Raw genomic sequence first — 22,873 nt, 5'->3', positions numbered from 1 at the left:
TACCGTCTTGGGGACCCTTTTTGGCTGGTCTCCACCCACAAGCTGCACTAGTTTCACTAAAACTGTTTTATATTGATTGTAAGTTTCACAAACGCCTGCGTGGACACTGCTAATTCAATTCAAGCCTGGCTTGAATCAGTTTCAGATACCTCAGTATAAACCAGAGTGAGATCCAATTAGTGTAACACAGGGGGTTGCACTGGTGTAATCTGCATCCATTCAAAGCCCACAGCTTGGCTCCAGCCCCAGCCCCTGATGAGTTCCTGTTGGACCCAGCACCGCCTGTTCTGTGGAGAGCTGCACAATGTCCTGCTCACATTGTAGCTTCACACTGACATTAATAAGTGCTGCCCATGCCAGTACAGCTCCTGGTGCTCTCTGAAAACGCATCAGAGCTCCACACGGCATCTGCTGTCAGAAGAATGGTACAAAATGTGAGAAGAGCACTAGGAAATTAACCCAGGAGCAAGTGCCTTGTCCCAGCTCCCAGGCCTGGCATGGAGCTTGAGCTTCCACCCACATCTCCGTTTGCAAGGCTCCGGCCCTACAGCGCCTGCATTTGGAGCACAGTTCTCACCGCCTTTCCTACCCAGCATCCAGCCACCTTCTGCTAAGGAGTCAAGTGTTTCAGTAATTAACACTAATGCTGACTCAGCCTCTTAATAGTCCTTCCCTGCGCACCAGCTCTGTGCTGGGCTCTGCCCAAGGAGCCGACTGTCCCTCTCTCACACGCACGCGGCCGCAGGATGCCATGGGCACCCAAGGGTGGGAAGGATTTCGGGTTCAGGAGTCTCCTCCCGCAATGATAAGCAATGGATTCAGTAACACCATGTTTTAACCATTATTTACGAGGTGCCAGGGTCATAAACAGATAGCTAAGGGTTAATGTCTCTTTCACCTGGAGCACCTGACCAGAGGACCAATCAGGAAACCGGATTTTTCAACTTTGGGTGGAGGGAATTGTGTGTCTGAGGTCTTTGTTTTCTGGCTGCCTGCTGTCTCTGAGCTTTGGAGAAGTAGTTCTGTTTTCTAATCTTCTGTTTCTAAGTGTAAGGACAAAGAGATCAGATAGTAAGTTATATGGTTTCTTTTCTTTGGTATTTGCATGAATATAAGTGCTGGAGTGCTTTGATTTGTATTCTTTTTGAATAAGGCTGTTTATTCAATATTCTTTTAAGAAATTGCCCTGTATTGTGTCATCTTAATACAGAGAGACTATTTGTATGTATTTTTCTTTCTTTTTTTTATATAAAGCTTTCTTTTAAGACCTGTTGGAGTTTTTCTTTACTTCAGGGAAATTGAGTCTGTACTCACCAGGGAATTGGTGGGAGGAAGAAATCAGGGGAGATCTGTGTGTGTTGAAGTGGCTAGCCTGATTTTGCATTCCCTCTGGGGGAATAGGAAAGTCATTTTTGTTTCCAGGATTGGGAACGGAGAGGGTAGTTTCACAGAGTTTGTGTCTGTGTATCTCTCCAGGAGCACCTGGAGGGGGGAAGGGAAAAAGGATTATTTCCCTTTGTTGTGAGACTCTAGGGATTTGGGTCTTGGGGTCCCCAGGGAAGGTTTTTCAGGGGGACCAGAGTGCCCCAAAACACTCTAATTTTTTGGGTGGTGGCAGCAAGTACCAGGTCCAAGCTGGTAACTAAGCTTGGAGGCTTTCATGCTAACCCCCATATTTTGGACGCTAAGGTCCAAATCTGGGAATAAGGTTATAACAGCCAGGCACTTTCTAAACACTCCAATATGGTTTGTCCCTGCCCCAAGGACACAGTTCAAACCCAGACAGACAGACAGAGCCTGTTTAGGGAAGGTTGTGCATCAGGAGGAGTCATGGGGTAAAGCCCTTCCCTCCCTCCCCATATAGATCCCCATCCATCCAGCTCAGGTACCCACATGGCACTGATCCCCGGAGCACAACGCCTAGGCACAGACACACCCAAACCCCACAGCGCATCACCCAACACTAGTGGCCTCTGTTCTCACTTGGCCAGGGTCTAGCTGCCTGTGTGACAACTGAGGGGGTTCCCCAAGGTGCCTGGGGTGAATCGCTACCCTGTTACAGCATGAGGGAGTCCTATCCGTGCCCACCAGGGACGTGCTCCCAAAGCTACCAGGGGCAGGTTACACAAGTTCTCTATGCTGGGCTGTGAGTGTGGCGGCGTTTCTGCTCCTGGAATGCTAACGCCAGAGGCACTAGCAGGGAATGCAGCTCGCCTATTCAGCAGACCATGATGTTGTCATAAGGAAAGACCAAAGGCTCGGTTTGGTGGCGACAGTGCTTGGCCAGGTTTATTGTCAATGAAGCATGGTCCTAGCGCCCCGGCCTGATGGTGACAGGTACACTAAAGTGTAGGCCCATGCCAGTGGCATTGGCTCAGTCAGGACACCAGGATTCTGGCATAAAGGTGCCCCTCCTATGACTTCTCCTTTTATACATTGATATAAACAAGGTACATATCACACTCCAGATGTTGTGTTACCAGCCTTCTCCGTGTACCTGCTAGTCCCTTCTCCATTATCCTGCCATTCCCTCCTTATCTTACAAGGGGTCAGTGCATTCCTGTGCCAGTCTGGAAGGTGCTGACTTGGTGTTAGCTAACACCACATAAGAACAGCCATACTGGGTCAGACCAAAGATCCACCTAGCCCAGGATCGTGTCTTCCAACAGTGGTCAATGCCAGGTGCTTCAGAGGGAATGAACAGAACCGGGAATCATCAAGTGATCCATCCCTGTTGCTCATTCCCAGCTTATGACAAACAGAGGCTAGGGACACCATCCCTGCCCCTCCTGGCTAATAGCCATTGATGGACCTGTCCTCCATGAACTTAGCTAGTTCTTTTTGAATCCTGTTATAGTCTTGGCCTTCACAACATCCGCTGGCAAGGAGTTCCACAGGTTGACTGTGCACTGTGTGAAGAACTTCATTTGTTTTAAATCTGCTGCCTATTGATTTCATTTGGTGACCCCTAGTTCTTATGCTATGAGACGTAGTAAACAACACTTCCTTGTCCACTTTCTCTATGCCGGTCATGATTTTATAGACCTCAATCGTATCCCCCAGCCATCCCTTTTCCAAGCTGCAACGCACCAAACGAAAACTCTAGTTGACGACGCGACTGGGCAAGTGTCAGATTTCTGCTCCCTGCAGCACATCTGGCCAGCTCCAAACCGTGTCCACACCAGACATGGAAGATGCACACTGTAGTGGTGGCTCAGTCATTCCTTTCTCTCTGGGTCGGAGGGAGAGCACACTGCATCACTACACACATACTTACACCAGAGATGGAATTGAGAGAATCGCAGAACCGCACCTGTGGCGGGGTGCAAACTGTCAGACAAATCACAGATGACTGTCCAATCTATGCTCATCCTGGAGGCAGCAGAGCCCTTCACATGGCTACCCCCTCAGCTCTGGATAGGATAAGAGCCCTTACGATCCAGCCGTTGCATTTACTGATTCACTATCACCACACGAAAGAAGAATTCCACCTAGTGTGTTGTTATTCAGGCCAGGCCTGCGCTGGTTCACAGCCTTTGTTCACACTGCTAATTATGCCTACGGATCCAGCAAGACTACCTGGGCTACTGAAAGCCCCACTCTTCCCCTCTGTGGGCTACAATTTACACACCCCACCGCCCAGTCCCTTATCTTCTGCACATGCACAATGGACACCTATTAGCTGCTTCCCGTTTACTGGCATTGCTTCAGTTCAACACAAGGCACCTGGACATGTCTACAGTAAAACCAGATTTCAGTTTATTTAACAGAGCTCGGGTTACAGATTTGAATAAAAGCAAGGAAGAGAGTTTGGAAACATGAGGTTACAGGTAGAAGAAAAACATAAAATGTAACCTAGAGTCTGTACTTGTTAGCGAGTCCCTTTCCTGTCTAAGCAGCCATTTGTCATCCTGTAATCAGTGTGTCCAGTTCAGAGAGCAAGGATCCACTTTTCAGGGGACGCTCCCCTGACAGAGAGCCCTCCGTAATGGATAACATCTTGTGCCCTTTCTTCTTCTCCTATACATCCCCCGACTTGGTCTCTCTTCATGATCAGCAGCTCAGCCCTGAGGGTCCCCGTGGCAGTCTCTCTCCTTGGGGTTCTTTCGTCTGTCAATGCTGTGGCCTGGATCCAGTCCAGACTGTACATACAGCTCTGAGCTGGGTCGGAAAGCACTGACTGGTCTCAATCTTGAGTTTGCCAAGACCCATCCCACCACAGACGGTGTGCTTCTGCCCCAGTAGCTGTGGAACTTTACATCTAAGAAAATTTCCAGTACAAATGTCCTGCAAGACCCATGGCAATCAGCTAGCTTAGCTCAGCAGTGACCACACATGACCCGCCCCCTTCGGTAAAGCACGGAGAAGCTGGTAAAGCCGGAGGGATAACATGCCTGTCTGGGCATGCGTGTCACAGCTTGTACCTGGCCCTTCTCTGCAGGATGCCAGCAGCTTCCTCCTTCCCTGGGTATCCCAAGCAGCTGCTTAGGCCCTCCTTGGCTGGACCTATCCTGCTCTTCTCACAACTCTCACTCCCCGGGCAGGAGCACTGCCAAAGGGGCTCAGGACCAGCTCTGGGCTGGGAACCCTGGCTCCTTGGCCTGCCGGTGCACACAGCCCTGGTCACACCTGCCCAGGGACTGCAAACACCAGCTGAGCCTGGAGGGCAGCCACGCCATGGACTCGTTTTTCCTCATTTCACCCTTTAAACAAGCACAAGTCGTCTCCCAGAGCCACAGGTGGATGCATCCACGCAGCTGAAGGGACCTGCCCCGGAGCTCTGCACAGCTACTCTCCTGACTGCAGAGTCATTTGTCAGTCCCCCATCCACAGGCTCCGGGCCAAGCACCCCAGCTGCTGCTACTGGCCCTGATCCTAGCGTCGCACCCTACACTCCATCTCTGCGCCAGTATTGATACGGCTTGGCCCTCACTGCTGTGCCAGGGTCCAGGGACAGCTGCCAGTCCCCCAGAGCTAGCCATGCTCCACTCCCTGGCCGTCCTGCTCCAGCCGGCTGGTACTGCCGGGCCCCCAGCTGGCTGCATTGGGGCGCTAGGCTCTGAGGGCGTGCCCTTTCCTTTGTTCCAGAGCCCAGTGCGCCCAGGAGAGAGCTGCGGTTTGTGTCAAATAGCCAAAGGCTCCCAGTGCAGAGGTAAAACATCCCACTCCCCAGGAACCTGCATGAGTGCCCCATCCCCCCCACCCCCATGCAGCCAGCACATAGGTGCCTCTGCGTCAGGCCTGAGGAGCGGGAGTCTGGGGGCAGCTCCAATGGCCAGGGAAGCACCCCAATGCAGCACACCCAGCTGCAGGCAGGTTTGGGGAGAGCAGCGGGGAGGCCAGCGCAGGGACTTTAGAGTGGTAGCAGAGAGATGGGCACAGCAGCAGGAGGCTTTCAACGACCAGGGGGGTTCCAGGCAGTGGCGAGAGGAGAATTAGAGGGTGCAATACAGCAGGCAGATTAGGAGCAGTGGCAACAGGAGGGCTTGGGGGTGCAGTGGGGGGCACAGCAGGGCTGGAGGGCAAGGTCAGTGCCCTTCCCTATCTGGCTTTCCCCAAACTCCATGCGCTGGTCGAAGAGCGCCTTTTGCAGCTTGATCTCCTTCAGCACCCACAGCACCTCCAGCCCCACGGCACCACCCTGCAGCAGGTTATAGTTCTCTGCAGGGTCAGTCTCCAGGTCAAAGAGCAGTGGGGGCTCGTGGGGCGTCAGGGGCGTCAGCCCATGGCAGTCCGGGTCGGGGGTCGTCCCACTGTGGAAGGCACCTGGGAGACAAATGCAAACAGCAGCTGAAGCCACCTTCACTCAGCCGGGATCCCCAGGGCTCGGCTGGAACCACAACCAGAACCCTGACAAGGATGCAGGGACCGTGGGCCTGCCCATTCCACTCACATAGAGGTAGCTACCTTGTGTGAAGAAATGGGCCTTGTGCTTCCCGTATCTGACGGCAAAAACGCCAAGCAGCTCGCTGGGGCTGGGCGGGTAATAGAACATCATCTGCCGGGGACTCTGTGCAAGCAACCAGAAGCAGCGTCATGCAGGGCAGTGGCCGAGCCACGTATGGGGAGGAAAGGGCAGTGACTAAGCCATGGCCGGGCCAGCGGACACAAACAGGGAAGGAGATGGGCCGGGCCAGTGGCCATGGACAGGGGAAAGGAGATAGCAGAGGAGCCGGGCCGGGCGGGGCCGGGCCAGTGGCCACGGACAGGGAAGGGGCCAGACTGGGCAGGGATCTCAGAGCCCAGGCTCTAGCCCAAGGCTGAATGCCGAGACTGCAGTTTCAGAGCTCCGCAGCCCAAGCCCCAGAGCCCGCACCAGCTGAACAGGGCTCAGACTCGGTGCTGCATTTGTTATTGCAGTGAAGACAGCCCGAGTCACGGATGCCCCTAGCCCACCCCTCTCCCAAGCAGCGTGCGGAGCACCCACGGGCAAGGGCAGCCTGTCAGACACTGGTGCCCCCTAAACCCCCATCCTCACAGCGTGACCGCGGCAGCACTGGCCTGGGGCACTCACCTTCCCACCTCCAAAGAGCACCGGGCTCAGGTCGTAGCCGTCCAACGGGACAGTGGGGAGAGGCACCTTAGCCAGGGCAGCCAGGGTTGGCAGGACATCCAGGGTGCTGGCCATCTCGTGGGTCACACCTGGTATCCAGCCACAGGCACAAGGAAAAAGGCTCAGGAGCCATTAGTCCCCTCCCTCACACCAGCAATATCCCCCGCCATCCCAAGAGCAGGCTGGTACCCTCCTCCCCCTCGTCCAATGGCTTCCCGCAACCCCTCTGGCCCCTCCCTCACCCACTGCCCCCAAGCACCGCCCTGGGGCCTAGAGCAGAAGGGCTGAGGGGGCCTGGGGCGACAGCCTCCTATGCTCAGAATTTGGGGTGCCAGGCCTACAGACACCACCCAGCCATAGGCACACATTGTTCCCCCTCCACAGGGGTGAGGCCTTTGGATCCTCCACCCTGCCAGCCCTGCACACTCCCTGGTCATCTCCCCCGCACGCCAAGCAGGGGTGTGGGGAGCCCCCGCCCCCCGAGCTGTAGTTTGTAGCAATGCCAGGCTTACCCGGGGAGATCCGGCCTGGCCAATAAGCCACCGCAGGCTCCCGCATCCCACCCTCGTATGTCGTTCCCTTTCCGCACTTCAGGAGGCCCGAGCTGCCCCCACGGGCCATTCGCATGGTCTCAGGGCTGCGGGGTTGAGGAGAGCGCCCATCAGCAAGCACACAGGTTAACACTGTCCTGCCACGCGGCCCCTTCCCAGCCAGCTCCCTGTGGGCACCACAGCCTCACTGAGTATCTGTAGGGAAGGGCACCACCGGGCTGGTAAAGACCCTTGGCTCTCGGGTCCCACAGGCAGGACAGGCCAGCGGGAGCCTGGAGGGACATTCATGTTCCAGCACCAGGCTGGGGATGTCCCTCGCCTGGGAAGTGGGGGTGTGGGTGGAGCCTTCCCCACCCTAGTGCTCCCCTCCCCCCGCACTGCCCCGAGAGCGTGCAGGGAGCTGTGGAGGTGGGGAGCACCCTGAGCAGCCCAACAACTTGCAAGTTATGGCGTTGATCTGATTTCATGTCATTCCAAATGTCCCCACCGAGGGTCCGTGTCACCCCCTTCCCCAAGCACCCAATCCCCACCTGCCCCAACCCCACAGCACCCTGAAACCTCAGCCCTCGAGCACCCCAAATCCCCCTGCTCCAAACACCCCCAAAACCTCCTTGTTCTATCCCTACCTACCCACAACCTCCCCAGCACCTCCCAAATCCCCCTGCCTCATCCCACCCCACCCCCCAGCATCCCCATATCCCTGGGAGTCCCACTCCCACCCTGGACACCACGCTCAGCCCCACAGCCTCCCGTCCCTGGCAGGAGGGGGGGCTCCCCAGCTCGCTCACACTCACCCATTGTCCGCAGTGAAGAAGACCAGCGTGTTCCCCTCCAGGCCATTCTCCTGCAGTGCCTGGAGCAGGAGCCCCACTGAGCCGTCAAACTCCATGAGGGCATCCCCAAAGGGGCCCCGCAGCGACTGGCCCACATACTCCTGGCTCCCAAACTGGGGGTAGTGGGTGTGCTGGGCAAAGGAGCAGCCAGTGAGAGGGGATCCCTGCAGCAGACGGCAAAGCCGGGACCAGCCACCTCTCCCAGCAGAGCCTGGGGCTGCCAGACTGGAGAGGAAGCTGGGGGGGCTTTTCCCTTCCTCTGGGAACCAAGCAGGGGCCATCCATCATGGCCAATGCTCTGTGCTGCAGGACAGGGGGTAAAGGTGCCCCCCCTTGCCCTGCCCCCCAGTATCTCTAGGCCTACCCACCACCACCCCAGGCCACGCCCAGCCTCCCCAGCACATCCAAGTGTCCACAACTACCCTCTATCCTGGCCAACCCCCAGGTCCCATGCCCACCCCAGGCCACCTGCCCCAGCACCTACATGGGAGGCATAGTAGAGAAAGAAGGGGCGGTCCCGGCGGGCGCAGTCAGCAATGAAGTCGCGAGAGAACTTGTTGTAGAGCGGCACCAGCTGGGGGAAGGCAAGCGGCTGCTGCAGGATGCTCTGGTTTAGGAGCAGTGGGACGGGCACCACGCCCTGGTCGCATGTCCCAAAGCACTTGGTGTCTGGGGGGAAGCAGGTGAGATTCTGGCAGGGGCCCTGGAGTGAGAGGAGAGACGCTCTGCTCTGTATCCCCGCCTGGTGGCCAGCACGGTACCAGCCCCACACCTGAGCTCCAACCCCTGAGAGGCAGGCTCCTTCCCTTCCCACGCCCCAGGACCAGGCCACAGCCCAGTGCCCCAAGGACAAGGCTCAACTCCCACCCAATTACCAGTTCATACCCCGCAAATCACTCTGGAGAGTGGCAGTCCTCATGTCTCCCCGCGTGGCCCGGACCCCATCCTGCCCCATAGGAACTCCTTCCCCACAGCACCCCACAACCCAACCCTTCCCCAGGGGGCAGGACCCCATTTCCCCTACAGCAACCCCTTCCCCACAGCATCCCAGTTTGTCACAGGGGATGTTCTTAATGTTTCCTCTGAATACTGTGTGGGTGCCTCAGTTTCTGGTTGACACTCTGTCACCTGGCAACTAATGGCCTGGGCCCTTCCCCCCTGCAAGGGGATACTAAAGGTGTGGGAGAACAAAGATTAGGTAACCTCCTGGCCCGGGAAAGAGACAAAGTCCAGAAAGGAAGGGCTGGAGGGGGTTTCAGTTTGAGGCTGGCTGGGGATGGGAAGTGAGTGCAGACGGGGTTGTTCGGCTCACTGCCCCCCAGAATGGACCCGGCTGAGGGGTCCCATTCTCTGTACCTACAAGCTCTGTTTTAGACCGTGTTCCTGTCATCTAATAAACCTCTGTGTTACTGGCTGGCTGAGAGTCACGTCTGACTGTGAAGTCAATTGGGGGTGCGTGCAGGACCCTCTGGCTTCCCCAGGACCCCGCTGGGGTGGACTCGCTGTGGGAAGCGCACGGAGGGGTAGAGGATGCTGAATGCTCCAAGGAGAGACCCAGGAGGTGAAGCCGTGTGAGCTTCTTGCCCTGAACAAGTCTGCTCCGAAGGAGAGGAGGCTCCCCAAAGTCCTGTCTCGCTTTGACAACCCCAAACCCAATCCTTTCCAGGGGCCTGGACCCCATCCCACCCTACAGCAACCTGAATTCCCCCCTCCCCCACAGCAGCCCAAACCCAACCCTTCCTCAGGAGCCCCAGGACTAGATCCCCACTAACCCAGGCACTGTCTCTCCCCCTCCGACACCTCACAGGGACGAGGGCCCATTATTTCCTTGTGCAGCACGCTAGGGACTGGCCAGGCATCTCCCCGCTCCCCCCAGAAATGTAAACACTTCTGGGTTATTGGCATACACTGACCCCACCAGGAAAGGGGGAGCCCAGCCTGCCCCACCCAGCCTCACATCCAACTGCCCTCCAGACACTGACCCAGCCATCCCTCCCAATCCCCTTCACCCAGCCCATGCCCACCTCCAGTCTCTCACCCACCCTGCTCCCCATTCACCCAGACTGTGCCCCCCAAAGACAGATCCAGCCTACCTCACCCATCCCCCAAGACACTGACCCAACCAACCCTCCCAACCCCCATTCACTTAGCATATGCCTCAAGAAACTGACCCAATGTGCCCCTCCCAGCCCCATATCAATGCAGCCCATACCCTCCTCCAGCCACTCACCTGCCCCCAGTCACTGACCCAACAATCCCTCCCAACCCCTATCCACCCAGCCCCTGCATCCCCCAGACACAGACTACCTCACTCAGCCCCCATTTCAGAGAGATCCAGACCCAGCATGGTCCAGCCTCCTACCAGCCCAGCCACGCCACCAGCGCCCCATTCAGCTCCCCCTCTTGCCCCCATGGCAGAGCCTGCATCCCCTCCCAGCCACCATCAGCCTTCTGACCCAGCTCCCTCAGGCACCATCCCAAATCAGCCCCCAGCCTCCTGTTGCCCCAGGCACTGTACCGATCCCTTCCTGGCCCCTAGACATGCTCCCAGCACTGCCAGGAGGCCAGGACACCCCCCAGGCCTGTGCCCCAGGACGCCAGACACTCACCTGGTCATGGGAGTACGGCACCCCCAGGAAGTGGTCAAAGCCCTGGTGGATGGGCAGGAAGGAGCCATTGGCCCCCAGTCCCAGGTGCCATTTGCCGACCATGGCTGTGGCATAGCCTCGAGCCTTCAGCACCTCCGCGATGGTGACTTCGGACAGCGGGAGGCCTCCCCGGGAGCCAGGGTAGAACACGCCAGGGTAGACCCCAGAGCGTGTCTGGTACCGACCCGTCAGCAGGGCCGCCCTGAGGATGAGAGGAGCCCAGAAAAGCTGGAGCAGCCGGAGAAGTCCTGTGCCCACGCCCAAAGGGGCTGCCAAGCTCCCGGCCCAGCCCGAGGGGAAGGAGCCTAGTTGAGCCCCTGGAGCGGGGGGGGTGTGCGTGTGTGCAAACTTTTTGTCTCAAGGGCCACATCTGGGTGGGGAAATTGCATGCAGGGTCATTAATGTAGGGCTGGGGCAGGGGGGTGGGGTGCAGGAGGGGGTGCAGTGTGCAGGAAGGGGCTCAGGACAAGGGGTTGGGGCACAAGAGGGGCACGGAGTGCAGGAGGGGGCTCAGGGCAGGGGTTTGGGATGCAGGCATGGGCTGTGGCATGGGGCTCAGGGAAGGGAGGGCTCAAGGTAGGGGTTTGGGGTGCAGGCTCCAGCCCAGAGCCACTTACCTTAAGCGACTCTGGGATGGCAGTGGGGCTAAGGCAGGCTCCCTGCATGCCCTGGCCCCGTGCCACTCCCAGAAGCGGCCAGCACCACGTAACTGCAGCCACGGGAGGGGATGGGGAGCAGAGGGCTCCACGCGCTGCCCTCGCCTGCGGTACCTCCTCCAAAGCTCCCATTGGCCATGATTCCCGTTCATGGCCAATAGGAGCTGCCTAGGGCAATCCCGCAGGCTGGATCCGGCCAACGAACCATAGTTTACCCACCCCTGCCCTGGAGGGAGGTGTTTTGTTCAATGGTACCAACACCCCATGGCAAGGGAAGGCCGGTCAGCTTTATGCCAGTCTCTAGAAAAATCATGTATCAAAGGGGTAGCCGTGTTAGTCTGGATCTGTAAAAGCAGCAAAGAATCCTGTGGCACCTTATAGACTAACAGACGTTTTGGAGCATGAGCTTTCATGGGTGAATACCCACTTCGTCAGATGCGAGGGCAGCGCACGGAGCCCTCTGCTCCCCATCCCCTCCCGTGGCTGCAGTTACGTGGTGTTGGCCGCTTCTGGGAGCGGCATGGGGCCAGGTCAGGCAGGGAGCCTGCCTTAGCCCCACTGCCATCCCAGAGTCACGTAAGGTAAGGAGAGCCGGGCTGGAGCCTGCACCCCAAATTCCTCCTTCACCCCGCATCCCAAACCCCTACCTCGAGCCCTCCCTGCCCTGAGCCCTGATGAAATGGGTATTCACCCACAAAAGCTCATGCTCCAAAACGTCTGTTAGTCTATAAGGTGCCACAGGACTCTTTGCTGCTTTTAGAAAAATCATGGAGCAGGTCCTCAAGGAATCAATTCTGAAGCACTTAGAGGAGAGGAAAGTGATCAGGAACAGTCAGCATGGGTTCACCAAGGGCAAGTCATGCCTGACTAACCTAATTGCCTTCTATGAGGAGATAACTGGCTCTGTGGATGAGGGGAAAGCAATGGATGTTATTCCTCGACTTTAGCAAAGCTTTTGATACGGTCTCCCACAGTGTTCTTGCCAACAAGTTAAAGAAGTCTGGGCTGGATGAATGGACTATAAGGTGGATAGAAAGCTGGCTAGTTCGTCACGCTCAAGGGGTAGCGATCAATGGCTCCATGTCTAGTTGGCAGCTGGTATCAAGTGGAGTGCCCCAAGGGTCGGTCCTGGGGCCGGTTTTGTTCAATATCTTCTTTAATGATCTGGAGGATGGCGTGGACTGCACCCTCAGCAAGTTTGCAGATGACACTAAACTGGGAGGAGTGGCAGATACACTGGAGGGTAGCGCTAGGATACAGAGGGACATAGGCAATTAGAATATTGGGCCAAAAGAAATCTGATGAGGTTCAACAAGGACAAGTGCAGAGTCCTGCACTTAGGACGGAAGAATCCCATGCACCGCTACAGGCTGGGGACCAATTGGCTAGGCAGCAGGTCTGCAGAAAAGGACCTAGGGGTTACAGTGGACAAGAAGCTGGATATGAATTGACAGTGTGCCCTTGTTGCCAAGAAGGCTAACAGCATTTGGGGCTGTATAAGTAGGAGCATTGCCAGCAGATCGAGGGACATGATCATTCCCCTCTATTTGACATTGGTGAGGTCTCATCTGGAGTACTGTGTTCAGTTTTGGGCCTCACGCTACAAAAAGAATGTGGAAAAATTGGAGAGAGTCCAGGGGAGGGCAACAAAAATGATTAGGGAGCTGGAGCACATAACTTATGAGGAGAGACTGAGGGAACTGGGATTGTTTAGTCTGCAGAAGAAAAGAATATGGGGGGATTTGATAACTGCTTTCAACTATCTGAAAGGGGGTTACAAAGAGGATGGAGCTCGGCTGTTCTCAGTGGTACCAGATGTCAGAACAAGGAGTGATGGTCTCAAGTTGTAGTGGGAGAAGTTTAGGCTGGATATTAGGAAAACCCTTTTTCACTAGGAGGGTGGTGAAGCACTGGAATGGGTTCCCTAGGGATGTGGTGGAATCTCCTTCCTTAGAGGTTTTTAAGGTCAGGCTTGACAAAGCCCTGGCTGGATGATTTAGTTGGGAATTGGTCCTGCTTTGAGCAGGGGGTTGGACTAGATACCTCCTGAGTTCCCTTCCAACCCTGATATTCTATGACTTGTTATCTATGGTTCTGAACTACTAGGTACACTCAGCCAAGAGCTTATCGTCTACTTCCAGCCAGACATTTGGTTTTACCATCACTGACCTAAAAGCCTTTTTCTTGCCACTTCTGTGAAATCTCCAATCCCCTTTGTGCCACTTCACCTGTCCTCGTGTGACAGCCAGGCCATCCACATCACCAAAGAGTTGGTGCAGACCATTGAGTCACCCACCTGCTCTGGAATCATACCACATTACCCGTGGCCATGTTAGAGTCCCAGGGATCACGTCTCTCCCTGCTTTAGGCCAGCACTGATGTCACTGGCCATGGTACTGAACCCGCTGCTGAATGGCAAATACACAACTGGACCATCCTTACCAGGGATCACAAACAGCTGCGCTGCAGCCCACAGGCCATCCCACGATTTGCGACTATGTGCCGCCTTCTCCCCTGCAGAACTATTCCCACCTTACAATATCTTCCCTGCATTGCCTTTCCAGCTCCAGCCCGGCTTCCTGCAGCCTGCTCCTGCTCCCAAGCCCTCACCCTGCCAGTTCCATACTATCATTCCTCAGAGGATGCACACGCCCCATCTCTCCCTCTGCACCAGCACCGCAAACTCCCCGGCCGGCTCCACACCACCGTGCACCACACACTGGCAAGTCCCATCTCTCCCTCCCCACTGTCGCCACAAACTCCCCACCAGTTCCACACTGCCATGCACCACACACTACGCATGCCTCATCTCTCCGTCTGCACCAGCACCGCAAACTCCCCGGCCGGCTCCACACCGCCGTGCACCACATGCTGCGCACGCCCCATCTCTCCCTCTGCACCAGTGCCACAAACTCCCCACCAGTTCCACACCACCGTGCACCACATGCTGCGCACGCCCCATCTCTCCCTCTGCCCCAGTGCCACAAACTCCCCACCAGTTCCACACCGCCGTGCACCACATGCTGCGCATGCCCCATCTCTCCCTCTGCACCAGTGCCACAAACTCCCCACCAGTTCCACACCGCCATGCACCACATGCTGCGCATGCCCCATCTCTCCCTCTGCACCAGTGCCACAAACTCCCCACCAGTTCCACACCGTCGTGCACCACATGCTGCGCACGCCCCATCTCTCCCTCTGCACCAGGGCCACAAACTCCCCACCAGTTCCACACCGCCGTGCACCACACGCTGCGCACGCCCCATCTCTCCCTCTGCACCAGGGCCACAAACTCCCTACTGGCTCCCCAGAGATGTACCCCACACACTGCACGTCCCATCTCTCCCTCTCCACTGTTGCCACAAACTTTCTGCTGGCTCCACACCACCATGCATCACACTGTGCACACCCTATCTCTCCCTCTGCACCAGCTCCACACCACCATGCACCACACGCTGCCCACGTCCCATCTCTCCCTCTGCATCGGCACTGGAAACTCTCACAATCAAATAGTTTAGGCCCCTCTCTAGGTCGTCTCACCATGGCTCAGAAGGTTCCAGCCTTCACACAATGCTGGGAAAGCAAAACCCAAGACAGCGTTGTGACATTCGGTACCTTGTGGGAACACCCTACACCCCCATGTTAATCTCTATAAAATGACTGTATAGTGTCCAATGCAAAGTTTGTCCTGTCAGGTGTCTTTGGAAGGCTCATGATGCACTCAGCATTGTTGTTACAGTAATCATTGTTACAGCAATGTGACAGTAATGTTATAGGTCAGGAGTCGGCAACCTTTCAGAAGTGGTGTGCTGAGTCTTCATTCATTCACTACATTTCAATGTTTTTAGAAGGTCTCTTTCTGTAAGTCTAATATATAATTAACTATTGTTGTATGTAAAGTAAATAAGGTTTTTAAAATGTTTAAGAAACTTCATTTAAAATTAAATTAAAATGCAGAGCCCCCCGGACCGGTGGCCAGAACCTGGGCAGTGTGAGTGCCATTGAAAATCAGCTCGCGTGCCGAAGGCGGCACACATGCCATAGGTTGCCTACCCGTGTTATAGGTTATAATTTCATGTACATAGTTTGAGGCTGAAAATGTATCCTCATGGCTTAAAATAAGCCCACGTAAAAACTCTCTAAGAGCAGAGAGGCAGCTCACACCTTATCAAGGCCTGTATGGGACAAACCCAGCCCAACCTCACAGGAGCAAAGGATGCTGGCCTAGGCAGCAAGAAAGGATCTGTTGGACTCTTGAGTGAGTCACGCCCCTTCCTTTGGGCTGTCTGGGACTGTGATGAGGTAATGCTGACTCTGAAGGGGGGGTGCAAAACAAAGAGGGAAGAAAGGACATAATAAAAGGGAGAGATGTTTGACATGTTCTTCCTCTCTTCCACCTCCATCTACAGACACTACCACCAAGCGACTGAAGCACTGATCAAAGGGGAGAGCCTGGCTGAAGGGCAACCAGCCAGCCTGTGGTGAGAAGCATCTCAGTTTGTAAGGGCACTGAAAGTGTTAAGATCAGTTTAGAATGCGTTTTGCTCTAGTTTCATTTGACCAAATACAACTCATTATGCTTAGATTTTAAGTGATTATAAGTCAAGCTTTCATAGTTAATAGATTTGTTTGTTTGTTCTACCTGAAGCAGTGTGTTTGGTTTGAAGCCCGTCATAGACTCTCCTTGGGATAACAAGCCTGGTACATATCAATTTCTTTGTTAAATTGATGATCTCATATAAGCTTGCAGCATCCAGCGGCCATAACTGGACACTGCAAGACAGAGGTTCCTAGGGTTGTGTCTGGGACTGGAGATATTGGCTAGTGTCACTCGGCTGCACAGTCCAAGGAGCAGCTTACATGCCACAGGCTGTGCGTAAACAGTCCAGGAGTTGGGGTTCTCACAGCAGAGCAGGGTCAGGCTGGCTCCGGAGTCAAGGATTGGGGTAACCTAGCAGATCACCGGTCCAGACAGTACCAGAAGGGATCACCACAAGCATCTTCTCCTCACCCTTTCCGGCAGCCATGGGGAAAGTGCCCTAAAAACACCAAGCTCAGACTCCACAAGCTCTAGTTCTCGCTCTTCCCCAGATGGATGTGAACATTTCTGTCCCTTTGTGCGAGCCAAGGTACCATACTCTGGGGTAACTCATTCCCCCCTTGGCATGTCAGCCAGCAGATCTCCCAGCATTTTACAAAGGAGGTGGGAGCTCCATGTGAGACAGGGAAGCTGAAACACAGAGCAGGGAAGGGACTTGCCCAAGGTCACCCAGCAGGCCAGTGGCAGTCAGGAATGGAACCCAGCTCTCCTGCACCCTACTAGGACCACCCTTCACAAGGTTCCTTCAGGCTGAGCTGGGCTAGACTCCCCATCACTCATGCAGCACAGTCACAAGGCTCAGACATGTGGCCACACTGTCTGTCATGAGCAAATTAGGTGCTAATGTAACCAGCGCTAGTGCCCTGCGGCTCAGTCACCCACTACAGAGATAGTATCAGAGGGTAGCCGTGTTAGTCTGGATCTGTAAAAGCAGCAAAGAATCCTGTGGCACCTTATAGACTAACAAACGTTTTGGAGCATGAGCTTTCGTGGGTGCATCTGAAGAAGTGGGTATTCACCCACGAAAGCTCATGCTCCAAAACGTCTGTTGGTCTATAAGGTGCCACAGGATTCTTTGCTGCCACTACAGAGAGCGATTCATGACACTGCTACTTTGCTGGGAGGGGGCTGGCTTGCTCCCTAGCGCTCCAGGTTTTCCAGTCAAAGCTTGCAGGTCCATTTCCCAACTCATGCCCCAATAACCCAAATGGGGTGTCGTTCCCCTGGGCTGCGCTGCCTGTAACCACTTGATCCTGCTCTGCTCCTGAAATGGACACAATTAATCTCAAGACCTGACGCTCTGCTGCGGCCTGCCATTCTCGTGTAACCCGCTGGCAGTGTGTGCTGTGTCTCCTGCAGGGGCTGATCCCCACTGAGGGTAAGAGCTTGGTGTCCCACCTCACAGGAGGAAGAAGTCTGCACTGTAAATCAGAAGACTATGAACTCAGGCTTGGTAAAAATACTTACCTTGGTATGCAAGTTAGCACCAGCACCCTCGGTGCGTAGACACTGCTGAACCGTGTGTCCTTAGAAGGGAATTTGGGTCTTGTGCTAATACTTGTTTTACTGACACACTATTAGACGTGGTTAATGGGAGCTACTCCTTTAAGAACAGGCTGGGACAGACAGAGACACTATGTGCAGAAAGAGAACACGCTGCCTGGACATGCTTCAGATTGTAACACTTTTGCTTCCCCAAAACAGCCTCATTCCCCCAGGTGTGAAATTAGCACCACTGGGGCCTGGCTGCCTTGGGTTTGCTCATGAGCTGCAGAGACTCCCAGCTGGAGCGCACCAGCATGAATCCAGCCCCGCAGGAATTCACAGCAGCTCCCGTCTAAGGGGTGTAGGTGGAGTCCTGGCTCCCACGTCTCTCACACCCACACCCCATTCCTTGCACTGCACTGTGAAGTCTCCAGGCAGGGACTGTCTGCCTCCATACAGTGCCCGGAACAAGGGAGCCCCGATCTTGGCTGGGTCCTCGAGTTAGAGCTCCTGCAGAAAGCTCCATAGCTGCCGTTCCCTACAATTCTACCTGTCTCACACACGACGGGGGAGGAGGTGAGACGATTTAACCTTTTAAACAATTTCACTATCTCAGGGCTAGCCGCAGGGCCATTCGGTCACACAGCTGCTGCCACCAGCACGGCTCACCCTGATCCTGTCTCTGCCCCTGCTGGCAGCAAAATCACCCACAGACATTACTATCAAGCCATTTATCCCCCTCCTGCAGTTCAGTAGGGAGGACATTAGACAGCTCCCTGTGGCCCCCATTCAGTTCTCTGCTGTTTCTCAGTGCCCTGCCTTCAGAGACCACCAGCCAGTTTACTGCTCTGTCCTGGGAGGGGTTGCAGACTGGGATGAAGCTGGACCTACCGCGAGGGGCTGCAGAGTGGACAGCTGGCATAGAAGTCGGTGAATCTTAGGCCCCTGGCCGCCATCTTGTCCAGGTTTGGCGTGGCTGAGGTGGGGTGCCCATAGCTTCCCAAATCTCCAAACCCCAGGTCATCCGCAAAGATTAACAGGATGTTGGGAGGGTTTGTGGGTGCAGAGAGCAAGACCAGTGGGCCCAGGGGACAGAGGAGCCAGATACACGCCCACCTCATGTCCCCAGAGGCCCCCGAGCATGGACAGGACTCTCTCAGCAGGCCCTCCTCTGGCCATCCAGATATCCCCAGCGGCCCACTGGCCCGGGCAGGGCCTCTCCACCCACGACCTGCCAGAGAAACCAGAGTTTAGCACACAGCACAGTCTGCACTACATTAGCTAACTACTTTTAGCTGCCAATCCCAGTCCCAGCAGCCCCAGGGTGTTCGGGGAGACTGAGGCACAAGGGCTCTCCAGCCCCTTTCTGCAGAGCAGGCAGCAGCAGAGCTAGGGGCCCCTGCCCCACCGGCTGCCAGGAAGGGCTATGGACGCTCCCGGAGCAGGGGGCGGGATCCAGGGCAAAGCAGGCGGGCACTCTGGCCTGCACACCGGCGCTCCGTGCTCGCTGCAAAGGAAGGGGGGAGTTTGAATCGGTCTCACTCCTTCCCTGGGAGCTTCAACGTGCAGGCCGGATCCCCCCCCCGCCGGCCCTTCCCGGGATCTCGCTCTGCGCCGCCCGGCCCCTCCGAGCCCGGCTCTGCGGAGTACGGGGCGGGGAGCCCCGGAGCGGGCAGAGGGACCGGGCCGCCCTTACCGAGACCGGGCTCTCCCCGCCGGCCCTTCCCGGGATCTCGCTCTGCGCCGCCCGGCCCCTCCCGGCAGCCTCCGAGCCCGGCTCTGCGGAGTACGGGGCGGGGAGCCCCGGAGCGGGCAGGGGCACCGGGCCGCCCTTACCGAGACCGGGCTCTCCCCGCCGGCCCTTCCCGGGATCTCGCTCTGCGCCGCCCGGCCCCTCCCGGCAGCCTCCGAGCCCGGCTCTGCGGAGTACGGGGCGGGGCACGCAGAGGGACCGGGCCGCCCTTACCGAGACCGGGCTCTCCCCGGCGGACACGGCTCCGCGCTCAGCTGAGCCGGTCACGTGTGCCCGAGGCATTCTGGGAGCTGTAGTCGCCAGGGCTGGTCTCCCTTAAAGGGGCCGCGCGTGCGAGGGGCAGGGGCGGGGGCTGCGCGGGGAGGGGCGGGGTCCCTGGGCTCGGGGGTGGGGCACGGCCTGGGATGGGGCACGGAGTTTGGGGGCATCACCCCGCCAAGCAGGCTCACACATCACACGTGTACTTGTGAATCACATGTGTGCATTGCAGCGTGCGACTGGCAGACACGGCCCCACCAAGGCCGGCTGCAGATTGACCATTTGCCATCACGTGCAGCATCCAGACTCCAGGGCCCGTGACCCCTGCACAGAACACACTGGCCAGCACTGTCCCAGGGCACAGCAGGTGAAATTTCCGTGGGGGCTGGGCCCTGGATTCGCCACCCAGGCCGTGGTGACTGCACAGCGCTGTACACTGGAGCACTCCAGCCGCCCCACGCAGACCCTGCCAGCACGCTGGGCACCTGCCAGAGCATGCCAATGCCAGGACACCAGAGCATGCCACCCCGTGCAGACCCTGCCAACACACGAGGTACCTGCCAGAGCATGCCAATGCCAGGACACCAGAGCATGCCACCCCGTGCAGACCCTGCCAACACACGAGGTACCTGCCAGAGCATGCCAATGCCAGGACACCAGAGCATGCCACCCCGTGCAGACCCTGCCAGCACGCTGGGCACCTGCCAGAGCATGCCAATGCCAGGACACCAGAGCATGCCACCCCGTGCAGACCCTGCCAACACACGAGGTACCTGCCAGAGCATGCCAATGCCAGGACACCAGAGCATGCCAGTGCCAGCCCAACACAGCATGCCGCCCCCGTGCAGACCCTGCCAGCATGCTGGGCGCCTGCCAGAGCGTGCCAATGCCAGGACACCAGAGCATGCCACCCCGTGCAGACCCTGCCAACACACGAGGTACCTGCCAGAGCATGCCAATGCCAGGACACCAGAGCATGCCACCCCGTGCAGACCCTGCCAGCACGCTGGGCACCTGCCAGAGCATGCCAATGCCAGGACACCAGAGCATGCCACCCCGTGCAGACCCTGCCAACACACGAGGTACCTGCCAGAGCATGCCAATGCCAGGACACCAGAGCATGCCAGTGCCAGCCCAACACAGCATACCGCCCCCGTGCAGACCCTGCCAGCATGCTGGGCACCTGCCAGAGCGTGCCAATGCCAGGACACCAGAGCATGCCACCCCGTGCAGACCCTGCCAGCACGCTGGGTACCTGCCAGAGCATGCCAATGCCAGGACACCAGAGCATGCCACCCCGTGCAGACCCTGCCAGCACGCTGGGCACCTGCCAGAGCATGCCAATGCCAGGACACCAGAGCATGCCACCCCGTGCAGACCCTGCCAACACACGAGGTACCTGCCAGAGCATGCCAATGCCAGGACACCAGAGCATGCCAGTGCCAGCCCAACACAGCATGCCGCCCCCGTGCAGACCCTGCCAGCATGCTGGGCACCTGCCAGAGCGTGCCAATGCCAGGACACCAGAGCATGCCACCCCGTGCAGACCCTGCCAGCACGCTGGGTACCTGCCAGAGCATGCCAATGCCAGGACACCAGAGCATGCCACCCCGTGCAGACCCTGCCAGCACGCTGGGCACCTGCCAGAGCATGCCAATGCCAGGACACCAGAGCATGCCACCCCGTTCAGACCCTGCCAACACTCTGGGCACCTGCCAGAGCATGCCAATACCAGGACACCAGAGCATGCCACCCCGTGCAGACCCTGCCAGCACACTGGGCACCTGCCAGAGCATGCCAATGCCAGGACACCAGAGTATGCCACCCCGTGCAGACCCTGCCAGCACGCTGGGTACCTGCCAGAGCATGCCAATGCCAGGACACCAGAGCATGCCACTCCATGCAGACCCTGCCAGCACGCTGGGTACCTGCCAGAGTATGCCAATTCCAGGACACCAGAGCATGCCACCCCATGCAGACCCTGCCAGCACGCTGGGCACCTGCCAGAGCATGCCAATGCCAGGACACCAGAGCATGCCACCCCGTGCAGACCCTGCCAGCACGCTGGGCACCTGCCAGAGCATGCCAATGCCAGGACACCAGAGCATGCCACCCCACGCAGACCCTGCCAGCACGCTGGGCACCTGCCAGAGCATGCCAATGCCAGGACACCAGAGCATGCCACCCCGTGCAGACCCTGCCAGCACGCTGGGTACCTGCCAGAGCATGCCAATGCCAGGACACCAGAGCATGCCACTCCATGCAGACCCTGCCAGCACGCTGGGCACCTGCCAGAGCATGCCAATGCCAGGACACCAGAGCATGCCACCCCGTGCAGACCCTGCCAGCACGCTGGGTACCTGCCAGAGCATGCCAGTGCCAGGACACCAGAGCATGCCAACAAGGCACTGTGAGCACAACACCCTGCAGCTTATGCTCCTCCAGGCACCTGCTTGGCCCCTAGATCCTAGGTAGGGCTGGGCGCAAGGAAGAGGGGCTGTTGTAATCATTAGGCCTGTAATGTGATCTAAACTGTGAAGAGGAAGTGAAAGTTCAGACAGAGTCACAGTAACCTTGAGCGACCCAAGGAGACAGAAAGGTGGAAGTAGACCAGACAACAAGGGCGACTGATATAACTCCAGGACTGTGTTAAGATCATGCCTGGTAGACAGGAGACATGTGGGACCAGAAATCGGTGAACCAAAATTGCTGTATCAGATATTGGTCCTAACTGGTGGACAACATCATGGGGGACAGGCTATTTGGCCAGCCTGTCACTCCCTTTTGGGGTCCTCAGAAAGAGCCTCTGGACGGAAAGCTGGCTACCGCAAACGCTGGCTGAAAAACAAACAAAGGGGCAGGAGGGAGCTTCACCATCATGGCTGCAACTCCAACCTTCTCCTGGGACCCTGGGTTCTACTGTGACAACACAGTCCCTTCTTCGTCCTGATCCTGAGAGGTGACGTGACCAAGCCAGGCCAGAGACAGGCATCACAATGACATCTTGTGACAGAGGGGGAATTCTCTGTAATATTTTGTATGATTACTGTGTGTGCCTTAGTTTCCCCTGTGTGCTGCATGGTTTACTGGCAGTGGGGGAGGGGAAGGTTGCAGAGTTCCCGGTGTGACTGATGCCTGGCCATCCGGGGCCTGGGACCCATGTCCATGGACAGTCCGAGAGGACAATGGCCACTCCAATTGCCTGGACATTTGGTACCTAGCAACTAGTGACCATGGAGGGCCGCCCCCTTTGCAGGAAGCCAGCTGTGTTTGCCCAGGAACAAGAACAAGGACTGAGGAGGGGCCTGCTGGTGGGTTGTTAAGTTCGGGCTACTGGAAGCTGAAGTCTCCTGAACCAGGACAGAAAAGGGATCAGAGGGCTCTGGGCTGCCCAAGATGGACCAGGCTGTAACTTTCTGTTCTCTGTGCTAAGCAAGGACCATCTATGCCGTGTTCCAGACGTCTAACAAACCCGACTGCTTTTAGCTCACTGGCTGAGAGTCGCGGCAGGTGCTGGAGGTGGGTGCATGGCTCCC

General features: G+C 57.1%; 1 protein-coding gene across 2 annotated transcripts; it reads right to left on the bottom strand.

Moving 5' to 3' along the window:
- Positions 1–3,737: 3,737 nt before the first annotated feature.
- ARSA (arylsulfatase A) lies at positions 3,738–19,376 on the bottom strand. 2 transcript variants are annotated; one of them, XM_030541324.1, is made up of 9 exons: positions 19,293–19,376; positions 18,218–18,557; positions 10,547–10,787; positions 8,422–8,640; positions 7,899–8,068; positions 7,066–7,190; positions 6,515–6,642; positions 5,908–6,010; positions 3,738–5,766 (listed from the first exon to the last, which is right to left on the bottom strand). In XM_030541324.1, exons 2-9 carry the CDS (start codon positions 18,445–18,447, stop codon positions 5,462–5,464), a joined length of 1,521 nt encoding a protein of 506 aa, XP_030397184.1. In that variant the 5' UTR covers positions 18,448–18,557; positions 19,293–19,376; the 3' UTR covers positions 3,738–5,461. The 2 variants fall into 2 exon arrangements, with proteins under 2 accessions (XP_030397184.1, XP_030397271.1); XM_030541411.1 differs by lacking the exon at positions 19,293–19,376 and adding an exon at positions 19,023–19,118.
- Positions 19,377–22,873: the final 3,497 nt, after the last annotated feature.

Source organism: Gopherus evgoodei, chromosome 1, assembly GCF_007399415.2.
Source record: "Gopherus evgoodei ecotype Sinaloan lineage chromosome 1, rGopEvg1_v1.p, whole genome shotgun sequence".
In the NCBI taxonomy this organism is placed as follows: domain Eukaryota; kingdom Metazoa; phylum Chordata; order Testudines; family Testudinidae; genus Gopherus; species Gopherus evgoodei.
This window is presented reverse-complemented; position numbering and strand designations above follow the sequence as displayed.

Bases quoted from the DNA above. Each gene is read 5' to 3' on its own strand.
- ARSA (XM_030541324.1), bottom strand. From the start codon at position 18,447: ATGAGGTGGGCGTGTATCTGGCTCCTCTGTCCCCTGGGCCCACTGGTC. The intron at 10,788-18,217 runs GTAGGTCCAGCT...TCTCATCCTCAG, and splicing joins CCACTCTGCAGCCCCTCGCG to GGCGGCCCTGCTGACGGGTC. The intron at 6,643-7,065 runs GTAAGCCTGGCA...GCTGGATACCAG, and splicing joins GCCAGGCCGGATCTCCCCGG to GTGTGACCCACGAGATGGCC.